At 38.0% G+C, this 13,654-nt stretch overlaps 1 protein-coding gene across 3 annotated transcripts in view; it reads left to right on the top strand.

The window, feature by feature from the left end:
- ZC3H8 (zinc finger CCCH-type containing 8) overlaps positions 1-13,654 on the top strand; it is a 34,450-nt gene that overhangs the window by 8,814 nt on the left and 11,982 nt on the right. Inside the window, exons 2-7 of one of the 3 annotated variants that reach the window (XM_029232565.1) lie at positions 4,356-4,588; positions 5,482-5,621; positions 7,695-7,817; positions 8,218-8,329; positions 9,333-9,442; positions 10,694-10,743. In XM_029232565.1, coding sequence (XP_029088398.1) covers positions 4,356-4,588; positions 5,482-5,621; positions 7,695-7,817; positions 8,218-8,329; positions 9,333-9,442; positions 10,694-10,723 — 748 coding nt within the window. In that variant the 3' untranslated portion in view covers positions 10,724-10,743. Of the gene's footprint in view, positions 1-4,350; positions 4,589-5,481; positions 5,622-7,694; positions 7,818-8,217; positions 8,330-9,332; positions 9,443-10,693; positions 10,744-13,654 lie in introns of all 3 variants that reach the window. The other 2 variants (XM_029232564.1, XM_029232563.1) reach the window with 2 other exon arrangements.

The raw sequence follows: 13,654 nt of genomic DNA, 5'->3' as shown, positions 1-13,654 counted from the left end.
TAAATAAATAAGTAAATGTATTTTTTTTTTAAAGTTATGGGCTTCCGTGGTGGCGCAATGGTTGGGGGTCCGCCTGCCGATGTGGGGGGCACGGGTTCGTGCCGCGGTCCTGGGGGGATCCCACGTGCCGCGGAGCGGCTGGGCCTGTGGGCCATGGCCGCTGGGCCTGCGCGTCCGGAGCCTGTGCTCCGCGGCGGGAGGGGCCACGGCAGTGAGAGGCCCGCGTACCGCCAAAAAAAAAAGTTATACCCGTCACTGAAATTCATGGTATGCTGAGCATGAGTGTAAAGTGATGAGAGAGCCACAGCCACACCTACGGTCTCTTTTGCATCTGCTCAGCTCTCAAAGCAGCCAGTGTAATACGTAAATGAGTGAGCATGGCTGTGTTCTGATAAAACTTTATGGATGCTGAAATTAGAATTGTATATAATTCCCGTGTCATGAAATGTTATTTCATTTTTTTCCCCCAACCATTTAAAAAATGTAAAGACCATTCTTAGCTTGCTGACTATTACAAAAACAGGTAGCAGGATAGATTTGGCCCTTGGTTATATTTTAATGACCACTGCTTTAGATTTCATTGTTAGCTTTTGTTTTTCTTTATGTCTCTTGATTTAAGAAAGGCCTGGAGAGCTGATGGATGTTCTTTGCTGGTCTGTTGGTAGGTCTGTGTCTCCATAGGCCTCTCTTCTAAATGGAAAGCCTGATGGGGCATTCGGTACGTGAGTGGGCCGTGTGCATCTCTAGGTGTCCAGCAGCATAGTAGTTCTTAACCTTCTTTGTGCCACGCACCCCCTTTGGCAGTCTGGTGAAGCCCATGGGCCCCTTATGATAATGTTTTTAAGTGTATAAAATACGTTGGATTACAATGGAAATTGATTTTATTGAAACACAGTTATCAAAATATTAAAGAACAAATGGGGTAAGAGTAATACGCTCTTTATAAATGCACTAACTAGTAAGATCCAGCGTTAGGTCTAATTATTGTAATTTTGACATAGTGATGAACCTAAAAGATATCCTGAGGTCTGCAATAACTGTGATATACGAAAGTGCCTGTGATTTCTAGTGGTGGCAGCCACAGCTGCTGCTAATACTACTGTGCTTTGTTGCTGGGGTTCAAAGCAGAAGAAAATGCCAAATGTCAATTTAGAGGTTGATGAAGATAATGTGTGATTTTTATTACTCTCCAAGTTCATTGAATTCTATCCATAGACCCTTGGCCAGAGGCAGGGCGGGGTGGGGCCATCTCTGGACAGCAGGTTAAGAACCCTCGATATAGAGTGAGTGGATAGAGTGTTTTTCTCGTGGGAGTTGCTCCCAAATGTCAGAATATGGAGGAATTCACTCTGGGGTCTTAGTACCCATACAAGAAGACTTGGCTTTTATCAGACATTTCAGTACATTTCTTTAGCAAATAGCTCTCTTTTTGCCCAGGGTAAATTTTTTTTTTTTTAATAAATTTTAAAAATTTATTTATTTATGGCTGCATTGGGTCTTTGTTGCTGCGTGCGGGCTTTCTCTAGTTGCGTCGAGCAGGGGCTACTCTTCGTGGCGGTGCACGGGCTTCTCATTGCGGTGGCTTCTCGTTGCGGAGCACGGGCTCTAGGCACGCGGGTTCAGTAGTTGTGGCACTTGGGCTCAGTAGTTGTGGCTCATGGGCTCTAGAGTGCAGGCTCAGTAGTTGTGGCGCACGGACTTAGTTGCTCCGCGGCATGTGGGATCTTCCCGGACCAGGGCTTGAACCCGTGTCCCCTGCATCGACAGGCGGTTTCTTAACCACTGTGCCACCAGGGAAGTCCCCTGCCCAGGGTAAATTTCTGTTTGATTGTATTCTGCGTGGGGGGTGGGTGGGCAGAGATAATTTGTTACAATAGCTTTGTTTGTTTTTATGTAGAATTTTAAGTCATTCTCATTTATAGCCCTATTTCTCACACTGCACCCTAAGCCCAACCTCCAAATTATAACTTGCTTTTTGTTTGTCAAAAATTTGCCAGGAATTTGTTGAACTTTTCTTAATTCCTAATGAGTGTACTTCATTCCCCGTCTCCTATACACACACTATTTTAGGACTATTAATTTTTATATTTCTATACTTTTATTTCTGTGGAATTTCAGGAGGCCATACGAGTTCTATATACCATCCTGAATCAAATGCAAGAAAATCTTTTACTTAAAAAAGAAGAAAAATACTTTATGTAGACTCCTTTATAAAACATAAAAAAGTTGTAATATCGTGTTCTTATACTTTCCAAATTATATAGAGAACAACAGACATCGAAGCAATGAGTTTATAGTTAGCTGCATGAAGAAAAGTATTTAAGCAATCATTTGTATATTGTGTATTTCGGTGCCCTCTGAAAAGAATCATATCAATTAGGAATACTTCTCTATAGTAAAACAACATAGTTGATGATTGTCCTGGTTTTATAATGTTGCCAAGTCATCTCATCTCTTCATTTAATACAAATAAGTCAGTTTTGTTAGTACTTGTAGTAAAAGGGGTCTGCTCAGTACTGCAGGCCTCCGCATCTTGTGCGGGGGAGGGGGAACACGTAATCACCCATTTGGATCCTCGTAATATTTTGATTCAGATGCACTGAATAGAATCTCATGTTTGATTGAGCTAAACTTCTTGTGAACTGTTGCATATTGAATGATTTTTTGGTTTCCCTGTGCCTGCTAAATAAAATTAAAGGCCAAAACCAAGGTAAACATAATAATTATCACAGGAGTCAGCCAACTTTTTCATAAAGGACCAGATAAGTGCATCTTTTTGACTTTGTGAGCCATATCGTCTCTGTCACAGCTAAGCAGCCATAGATTAATGAATGAATGAGTGTGACTGTTCCAGCAAAACGTTATTTATAAAAGCAGGAGGCCAGGCCTAACCCCTAACCCGAAGCTGTTTACAAGTTTGTTCTATGGTATGTTGGAAAAGGGTGCTCTTTTCTTGAGGACTCAGAGATGAGAAACTTGGAGGCTTGAAGATTGGATTGGTTGGTAGTCTTGTCTGGTGTAATGAAAATAAGATGTACAGTGAAGCCCTTGTCAGGTTAGGCAACCTTCTCAGCTTGTTCGGATTCTTCAAGCAGGGGGCAAATTCATTTTCTAGGCCATAGTCAACCCTCCAGTGGTACAGCTTCTAGCTTGGAAGTTAAACATCAAAGGTAAACCATTAAACTGGACCACCTAGTATATTTTGTGATTCTCCTTTGCTGCCTTCCTCAGTTATGTGAGGGTAGATGAGACCAGGCCCAAAAGCTCTGGAGCAGGATAATTGGCCAATTTAATGACAGACATATCATCTCTTCCTGAGATCAGAATAGGAGCCCTTTGGCAGTTGGGCTTTTTAAAAATAAACTTTTTAATTGAAATGTACTGGTTGTAATTATACAGCCTGATACACCTGTGTCACCAAGTATAGACACCTCTGTAACCAGTACTTGGAAATTTTTATATGCAAAGTGCTTTAAGTTGTCTGCTTTGATCACCTCAGGCTGCTTCAGGGTCAGCTGCCATACCTGAGTTCCTGTTCCAGTGGATGCCTGTGTTTGTAGCTGTCACCTTGGGGCAGCTCCAGCAACAGAGTTAGAAGACTATTTCTGAAAGTAAAATTAACTTAATTACAGAGAATGGGGCAATTCTTTCTTCTCATCATTGCTGCCACATCCTATGCCACCAGCGCTGTGAGTTATAGGGAAAAAATAGGCTTTGGTATGTGTGATGTATCTTACTTAGTATAGTGGATTTTCAATTGGGCCATTACAGTGTACTTGTTCTTTTATGAAATGACGATCTATTGAGTTAAACCGTTTAAAAGTATAGTCCATGCAAAGGGAGAAATAAAATGTGAACTATAATTCTGTAGTTCCTTTATATCAAATAATTAAGACATAGGGCTTTAGTCTTTTTTCTTTTCTTTTTTTCTTTTATTGGGGTATAGTTGTTTTACACTGTTGTGTTAGTTTCTACCGTACAGCGAAGTGGAGTTCCCTGTGCTATACAGCAGGTTCTCATTAGTTATCTATTTTATACAGATTAGTGTATGTATGTCAATCCCAATCTCCCAATTCATCTCACCCCCCGGGGCTTTAGTCTTTCAATTCAGTAAAGTACAGTATACAAATTCAGAATCTTCCCTCAAACCATGTTTAAGGATAGATTTTTTTTCTTTTAAATTCTGGAAAATTTCATATACATAAGAACGGAAAGAATAGCATATGAAACCCCTATGTACCCATCTCCCAACCTCAACAGTGATCATGGCCAGTCTTTGCTTCTTCTTTATAACCAGATTGTTTTGAATCATGCTAGGTTTTAAAAATTGAAAATGTAATTTTCACTTAGCTTAGGCACTTTGGAAACTCTACATCACGGAAGAATTTGCAACGTAGAAAATCAAGAAGTAAGGACTATGATGTATATAGTGATAATGATATCTGCAGTCAGGAATCAGAAGATAATTTTGCTAAAGAGCTTCAACAATATATACAAGCTAAAGAGATGGCAAATGTTACTCAATCCTTATCGCTTCCTGAAGAATCTGTGAAGAAAGAGGGAGCAAAGGATACCCAGAAAGGTAAAGGTAAGAGTCCAATTATTTTATCATTTAAAGTTATCTAGAGAAGCAGTCACATTTGTCCACATATGGATGGGGGGGGAGGGGTTCGCTTGCATTTTATCTCATGATAAGATCACGTTTTCCTGGATCTTTACACCAAATGTGAGCTGGTCACTTGGTGTACAAACGCTTAGTTTGCCGGAGGACCGGAGAGTGCAGGAGGGTTTTCAAAGGACGTGACTACTTTGAAAGGGAGAATGCTAAACCCCTGGCCTCAGCATGTGTGAAGGACAGGAAATACCTGTTCGCTGTCCTCTAAAGAAGAATGGGTTTAATTAATGTCTGGGATGGTAGTGTGTCCGACTAAACTCAGAAATATATTCTTTTAGATGACTAAAATGAAAGTTAAGCCACAGGTAGGAGAATAAATGACAATTGTAAATGAAATTCTTAATCTTCTCATTTTATTTTTTTTCCTCTTTAAATGTTCTTCTATTTAAAATGGATCTATAGGTAAACTTAATATATAAAATGTTTTCAGGGAGTAATCTGACAGCCATATATGAGGTCTTTTAAAACATTTGAAGGTTTTACTGTTACAGTGCTATAGCAGTTCCTACTTAGATCCATTGTACGCTGAACACTTCAGAAGGATCTGGCTGATGGCTAGCAAGATTGATTTCGTGAATTATCTTGTTTTTTTCCCCAATAATACCTTATATATTTTCACAAAGAGTTAATTTGGGATCCACAGTATATTAATCCAAGAACTTCTAGAAAGACAGGTCCGCATCATCCTAGTTATTACGCTTCAAGCAGTGGAGAAGTTTTCCTGGATTGTTAGAGAATATACTTCTTAAGAGTAAACTGCTATTGGACTTTTATATCACCTTTAAATTGAACTTTCTTGCTTTTAGCTGTTAAACAAAAAAATAAAAATAAAAACCTTAAAGCTGTTCGCAAGAATGGTAAACAGAAGAAAATGAAGCGAAAATGGCCTGGCACTGGAGACAAAGGATCAAACTCTTCCCTGAGGAAGAGTGGCTCACAGGAACAGGTATGAGAATATATGCCTGTCTGTCGGAGGGCACTGCCTGCCCTTGGATTTTTATCTTGCACCCCAATGGGATCTCCTCTTACCTCCAGTGGGCTCCGTGGGTTCTTCTTTCTCACTGTTGGGCGGCCTTCCCTCACACTTGTTACCTGCCAGCGCCCACTCAGGCCTTAGTGTCGTACCTGTTGCCCCTGTATACACGCACACAAGCCCCCTGATTTCTGAGGGCTGTGCAAAAACAGATATGGGAGGCAGGGAGAATATAATAAGATAGCCATGAGGACATTCCAAAGGCCACAGAGTCTTACAGAGTTTCTACTCTTAAAGTCCCTGGTCTGTTGGTTTTTGACTCCCTCTGGAAATTAAAAATGAATATTTTTGAGCTTTGACCTTATCAGACACTCCCTACCCTCCTGGCATTTTGATTTTGCTTTGTAGAAGTTCCTCTTCCTTGGTCTGCAGATGTAATCACGGTAGAACAATAAGTGACTCCTCTGGACTCTGCTTTTCTGAGGGCTTCTAAGCTGGATGGCCACCTTTTTTTTGTTAGGCTTGGTTCAGGAGGCAAGAGTTGAGGGTGGTAAACTATTAGAAATACCAAATATTATAGATTGAAATGTATTTATATAAAATCTGTTTTACAAAGGAGGAATCCGAAGCCCTAGGGTTTAGGTAACTGCCTGTAGTTACAAGGGCCAGGGCAGGGCTAGACCCAGGCAGTTTCCCTTTCCTTTGTTTTTTTTTAAAATATATATTTATTTACATATTTATTTGGCTGCGCCAGGTCTTAGTTGATTCATGCAGGATCTTTAGTTGCGGCATGTGGGTTCTAGTTCCCTGACAACCTGGGCCCCCTGCACTGGGTGCGTGGAGTCTTAACCACTGGACCACAAGCAAAGTCCCCCCTTTCGTTTGGTTTAGATTGACTCAAATGATTATTCAGCCAAAGCTGGCAGCCCTGCTACACGAGGAACAAATGTAAATATATATGTTAGAATTTAATAACATAATCAAAATAAAACCCAGAGTTAAAACTGACATTTATTAGACACATAATTTTGATGGTGCTAAGTGGAAGTCTGACATTATTGCAAAGCAGATCACATAAATATACAGCCAGCTCCCTTCTTTGTACTTACTGAATTCCTAAGACTGTATGCGGGTATATGGTACGTAGAAGCTGTAAGTTGTACCACAAGTTAACACACTAAAAGTGATTTATGTTTCTAAAGATGTAAAATGAAATTCCCCTTTTGTTTTCATACCTTTATTGCCATTTTTGAGGGTATATTTCTAATTATGTTTGTTAATTTGAGCTCGTCAGTACACTCAGCTCACACGTAGTGAGCATCTCACTGAAATGAAAGATCACACTACTTTTGCTTTACCTTATGATTTTGAGGTTTGTCCCCATTGTTCTAAAGAGCCTTGTTCTTAGACTTCACTTTTTAATCAGAAGTAGTGGTACTTTCCTTTTAAAATTTTTAAATTAATTTTTTAAAATGAGGGCAAGGTACAATAAAATATTCATAATGTTCAGTGATGGAATGCTGTTGAAACTGACAAAACATTAATTTTTTTCAACTGATATACAAAAGTCCACATCTTACCTGCAGGCCAATTCAGAAGAGTTACCTTTTAATGTTTTTAAAGGTGGTTTAAAATAATTTTGTACGGCCTTCCCTGGTGGCACAGTGGATAAGAATCTGCCTGCCAATGCAGGGGACACAGGTTTGATCCCTGGTCTGGGAAGATCCCATATGCCGTGGAGCAACTAAGCCCATGCACCACAACTACTGAGCCTGCACTCTAGAGCCTGCGAGCCACAACTACTGAAGCCCGTGTGCCTAGGTCCTGTGCTGCACAACAAGATAAGCCACTGCAGTGAGAATCCCGTGCACCGCAATAGAGAGTAGCCCCTGCTCGATGCAACTAGAGAAAGCCTGCACACAGCAACGAAGACCCAATGCAGCCAAAAATAAATAAATAATTTAAAGAACACATTTTTTTGTACAATGGAATAAAATATTTAATTTTTTATTTCTCACATTTAGTTTTTTGTTTTTGTTTTCAAAGGATGGTAAACCTAAAGAGAAGCAGCAGCCTGTGAGAATGAGTCAGGGATTCATCAACCAACATACGGTGCAACGCCAGGGAAAACAAATTTGTAAATATTTTCTTGAAAGGAAATGTATTAAGGTATAAAAAATGTGTAAGCAAAAATATACTAAAATGTAAGATATAGCAAAAATGTACTAAAACCAGCTCCTCTTTCCATTAGACACTCCAAAAGCATAGCTGTACAATTTTAGAACCGTTTCCTTTTGGGAAAGTTTCAATTAGGAAATTTTACTGAAATATTCTTTTATGTTTAGGAGAATAGATAATTTTTTTAAAATGCTTTGTGTTAAAAATATTAAGGACTTGACAGATTTTTAAGCAGATATATATATGTGATGTGGTTATGATAGCTCGTTAAGAATTAGACTGTACTGCTTCTAAGACTTTGTTTTCTTCTAGAATCATTAAGTTAAGTAGGAATTGTAATGACTTAACTATGAGGAATAATGGTTTTTCCTTGTCCCTTCTTTTGGCCCAGGGAGACCAGTGTAAATTTGATCATGCTGCAGAGATAGAGAAGAAAAAGGAAATGTGTAAGTTTTATGTACAAGGATATTGTACCAGAGGTGAAAACTGCCTGTATTTGCATAATATCCTTTATCACAAGGTACAGTAACTTTACTTTTCATAAACATTTACACGAATGTAAAATTTTGAGTGAAACCAAGTGTTTTAGCCACGGCAAAATCACATTATCCAAGCTCAACTCAGTGTTGAAGTGATTACATTGTACACAGATTTTTCTTCTTTTTCCCCCAAGCAAGAGTCTTTAGAAATTCTCTCAAATGCACATCCTCTCAACCTGGGTAGTGTAACAGCTTCACGAGACCTATTCAGACCTATCCAGAAAAACTTCTCTGAATTTCTGCTGTGACATCTACTAATTGAATCTATATTCATGTAATCTACTTCATAAAAGAGGCAGGAATTGCACAGTTTGGGAGTACTCTTTTTCTGCACATTCAGTATTGTATAGAGGTTCATTGTCCCTTAATTTGAAGAATAACCCTAGCTCTTCAGTGTAAATGGTCTAGACATGTTGTAAAAATACAAACATAAACATTTTAGGGTAATTGGACCTTTGATCAACACAAAAGTTGTTTTCCTTCAGTCATTCAATACAAGGAATCGCAAATTCTAACTTGAGAAATTTTTCCTAGAAAACAATATCGAAGCTGTATAAATTGTTCCTATTTTATACAAGCCTAATATATGAAGGATCCAGATTTGTAAGACATATCATTGTCATTGACTTTAATCCCCCCACCGCAAAAGAATGCTTTAAAAATAATCCCATTTCTCAAAGTATTTAAAATACACATCCCTCTCTTATATCAGTGAAATATACCTGTAGTTTATTTTAAGAATGGATATGAAGGAAAAAAGTGTCCTGTGATAGCCAATAAACTTTATAATCATCCTAAAATTAGATTTTTCTTATAACCCAGTTAATAATTTACTGTCTCATATTTTAAATAGAGAATTTGTTTCTACTAGTAGAAAAGAACTTTACGTAGGAAAAATAAAGTTACTAAATTAATAACAAATTATTTTAGTTGGATTACAGTTCTTTTCCTTAACATTTGGGTTAACATGAATATCCTTGCAAGTTTTACCATACAGGAGCAAAATGTTATCAGGGAGAACATTGCAAGTTTTCACATGCTCCACTGACTGCTGAAACACAAGAACTGTTGGCTAAAGTAAGTACAATTTTAATTTTTGTTTCTCTCTTTTTTTTTTTTTTTTAATTTATTTTATTTTTGGCTGTGTTGGGTCTTCGTTGCTGTGCACGGGCTTTCTCTAGTTGTGGTGAGCTGGGGCCACTCTTCGTGGCGGTGCGCAGGCCTCTCATTGCAGTGGCCTCTCCTATTGTGGAGCACGGGCTTTAGGCGCACAGGCTTCAGTAGTTGTGGCACGTGGGCTCAGTAGTTGTGGCTTGCGGGCTTTAGAGCGCAGGCTCAGTAGTTGTGGTGCATGGGCCTAGTTGCTCCGTGGCATGTGGGATCCTCCCGGACCAGGGCTTGAACCCGTGTCCCCTGCATTGGCAGGCAGATTCGTAACCACTGCGCCCCCAGGGAAGGCCCTGTTTTTCTTTTTTAAAGAATACTTTTGAACTAAGGGTGGAATTTGAAAAGACACTCACAGTTTCTTAAGGAGAGTGCCTCATAGGGTAGCATGTGGGTTATATTAGGACTGATAATCTAAGGATTTACTTCCGTTTAGAAAATTCATTTGTATATTTTTCCTTGTAGCTTAAAGGAAAATTTATACTTACTGCTGGTGTAAATTGGAATGTTCTTAAAACCTTCAGTGTAGTTAGCAACCTTAGTAGCTAAGTTAACCAGAGGAAAACAAAGCAAATAGGAGAAATAGTACTCCTGTTATACTCTTAGAAGGAGAGTTAAGGATCATCGGTTGATAAATATTTTAGGGTTACATCAAAATATACTTATGTAGTTATTTCAAAGTTTTCTTCAAATATTCTTTCAAGTGTAAGAAAAGATAATTGAAAAGTAATAGTCGTTTATGTTCTTTCATTTCCCATGTGTTAATTGGAGCTAGTCTCTTCAAAATTAAACTGAAATATAAGTGAAAATAAAAGATTCTTTTAAAACCAAACCATTCCATCTTGCGGCAGAAGTTCCCTTGACTATATTGCAAATATTAGAAAGTCAAAGGTCCTTGTTTCTGGATATTTTTAGTTGTGAAATATGAAGGGTTACCCTGGGATTAGAAATTATACCAAATATTTGGTTGTTTATTAGCATGAATGTATGTCGAAAAAATGATATATGTAAAAGTCATTTTCCAGTTCCCCTTATAGTAAATATTATTAGATGATTACTAGGATGAATATTATTGGAATCTTTAGAAAATTACAAGAGTATTATGATGTACCTGAATTTAATGCATAAAAATGATTGCATGATTTTTTTTTCCCCCCATACTAGGCTTTGGATCCTGAAAAGAAGTCGTCATGAAAATAAAATACATAAAAAAGGTAAAATTTATGATTTAACACTTTTTTCCCCCTCTGAAATGTCTCTAGAAATTGGCATGGGGACATAGGCCTTTTTACATTTTCTCAAATAGAAGTCTTTTTCTCTCTCCTACCCCACTAAAAACTTATAAAATATTTGATACATATAAATAGATATATATGTGGATCTCCATGGACCTGCTTCCCTTTCTGGATTTGTCACTGTCTTTTTGTGTTTTTATTCTTCTGTCTTGTTTCTTTGTAAATTTACCAAATGTGTATGATTCACCAAATATTATATTTAGTTTTGCTTGGGTTTGGATATTAAACAGTATCACATTCTATACTTATTGGTGACTTGCTGTTTTCACTCAGCATTATGCTTGTAAGATTCATTCATGTATATGCATGCAGCTGTCATTCATTTTTACTCTTGTATAGCATTTATTCTATGAATATGTTACAAATTATTTAGTCGTTCTACTATTGACGGACATTGAGGTTATTTTCAATTTTTAAAATATAAACTGTTATTATAAATAACTGTTTCACATGTCTTCTGATGAAAATGTGTGTGAGTTGTCCTGAGTGTACCAAGGAATAGAATTGTTGTATCATCTTAAAACTTAAGATAATACCAATCTTTTCTGAAGTACTTATAACAGTTTTTATTGCCATCAACTGTGTAAAAGAATTTCTGTTGCTCCCCACTCACTAATGCTTTATGTTGTCACGACTTTAAATTTTTTGACCAATTTAGTGGGTGTAAAAATGGTGCCGCATAGCTGTATTTTCATAAAGTTCAGCATTTTTTCTTAAGCTTACTGGCTTTTGAGCTTCATCTCCAGGGAAATGCCATTAATGTCTTTTGCCTATGCTTCTGTTGGGCTGATTGTCCTTTATAAATTGATTTTTATATACAAATTGTTTGTGACGTATGTGTGACAAGTCTTCTCCCATTTTGTGGGCTGTCTTTTCACTTTTTTAAAGGCGTTTCAGTGAGCAGAATTACTTGTTTTGGCGATCTTTTTCTTTATGGTAGGTTTTGTGTTTTGTGTCTTACTTAAGAAATCCTTCCCTATCATGAGGCTGTAAAGTACTTTAATTTTTATTAGGTTTTTATAGTTTTGCTTTTTACATTTATATTTTAATCCTTTGGAAATTCTATCAGTTAACAGTTGTCACAATAATGGTGTTTAAAACCAACCACAAGACTCTCAGTAGCATATAAAAGTAAACATTTCTTTTTCCATGCATCTGCAGATAGGCTGGGAATAGGCTGATACAGGCTGGCTCTGGCTGGGTTGGTTGTGCTTCATAAAGCAGAACCACTGGGATGGTTCTGCCCCACATTTGTTTCACTCTCCTCCTGGGACCAAGGGGCTAGCTGGGGCATGTTTTTCTCATGGCATTGGCAGAAGGACAAGAGGGCTAGGCCCTGTTTGTATCACATCATGTTTACTTACAACCCATTGACCAAAGTAAGTCACAAAGCAAGCCCAAAGTTAGGGAGTAGGAAAGTATACTCTACTTTCTGTACTTTCCATGTGGGAGGAGTTGCTAAATTACATGAAAATTTTTCTGAAGGGACCTTGAGGGAATTATGCTAAGCAGAATAAGTCAGAGAAAGAAATATACCGTTATGATTTCACTTATGTCTAAAAAACAAAACAAATGGACAAATAAAACCAAACCAAAATCATAGATTCAGAGAACAGAGTGGTGGTTACCAGAAGGGATGGGGATTGGGCAGTGGGTGAAACAGGTGAAGAAAGGGGTCAAGAGGTACAAACTTCCAGCAATAAAATAAATAGGTCATGGGGCTGTAGTGTACGGCATGGTGACTATAGTCAGTAATGTTGTAGAGCATACTTGAAAGTTGCTGAGAGAGTAAATCCTAAAAGTTAAGTATGTATGGTGTTAGGTGGTAACTAGACTTACTGTAGCAATCATTTCTCAATCTATACAAATACTGAGTTATTATGTTGTACACCTAAAGCCAGTATAATGTTAAATGTCAATTATACCTCAATAAAAAATTTTTTTAATTACACGAAAAAGAGGGTAGCTGTGGGTATAGGGAAAAGGGAAGAATTAAGACTAATTGTTTTTTTTTTTTTTTATACAGTGTGCTATAGGGACTTGATTTTCTTTTTTTACCCCATACGGATAACCAATCTCCCAGAACCATTCAAATGAAAAGACTGCCCTTTCCCCACTGATTTGTAATGCCCTCTCTGGTATATGTCGAGTTTCCTTCAAACAGAGGTCTATTTCTGGGGTCTCTGTTCTGTTCCTTTTGTCTTTTGCTCTAGTACTCTACTGCCTTAATTACTGGAGCTTTGTTGGATTTTGATATAGTTTGATAATTTTTCTAATGTTGTTCTTCAGGAGCACCTTGACTATTTTGGACCCTTTTACTTTGTTAGTTTTTTTAAAAACAGCTTTGTTGAGGTATGATTTATATATCACTTGTTGTAAGTGTATAATTCAATATTATTTGGTAAATTTACAGAGTTGCATAGCATCACAAAATCTAGTTTTAGAAGGTTTTTGACACCCCCAAAAGATTCCTTTTACCCATTTGCAGTCACTTTCCAATCCCACTAATGAATTTTCTAGATTTGCCTTTTCCGGGTATTTCATATAAATTTCAACATGTGGTCTTTTTTTGTTTTTGTTTTGTTTTTTTATTTTTGGCTGAGTTGGGTCTTCTTTGCTGCGCGTAGGCTCTCTATAGTTGTGGTGTGCGAGCTTCTCGTTGCAGTGGCTTCTCTTGTTGCGGAGCATGGTCTCTAGGTGTGTGGGCTTCAGTAGTTGTGGCACACGGGCTTAGTTGCTCTACGGCAAGTGGGATCTTCCCAGACCAGGGCTCGAACCCGTGTCCCCTGCCTTGGCAGGTGGATTCTCAACCACTGCGCCACCAGGGAAG

The sequence above is a fragment of the Monodon monoceros genome, unplaced genomic scaffold (assembly GCF_005190385.1).
Source record: "Monodon monoceros isolate NGI ecotype Baffin Bay Population unplaced genomic scaffold, NGI_Narwhal_1 Super_Scaffold_19, whole genome shotgun sequence".
In the NCBI taxonomy this organism is placed as follows: Eukaryota; Metazoa; Chordata; class Mammalia; order Artiodactyla; family Monodontidae; genus Monodon; species Monodon monoceros.
Note: the sequence above shows the minus strand (reverse complement) of the source record. Positions and strands in the feature narration are given on the sequence as shown.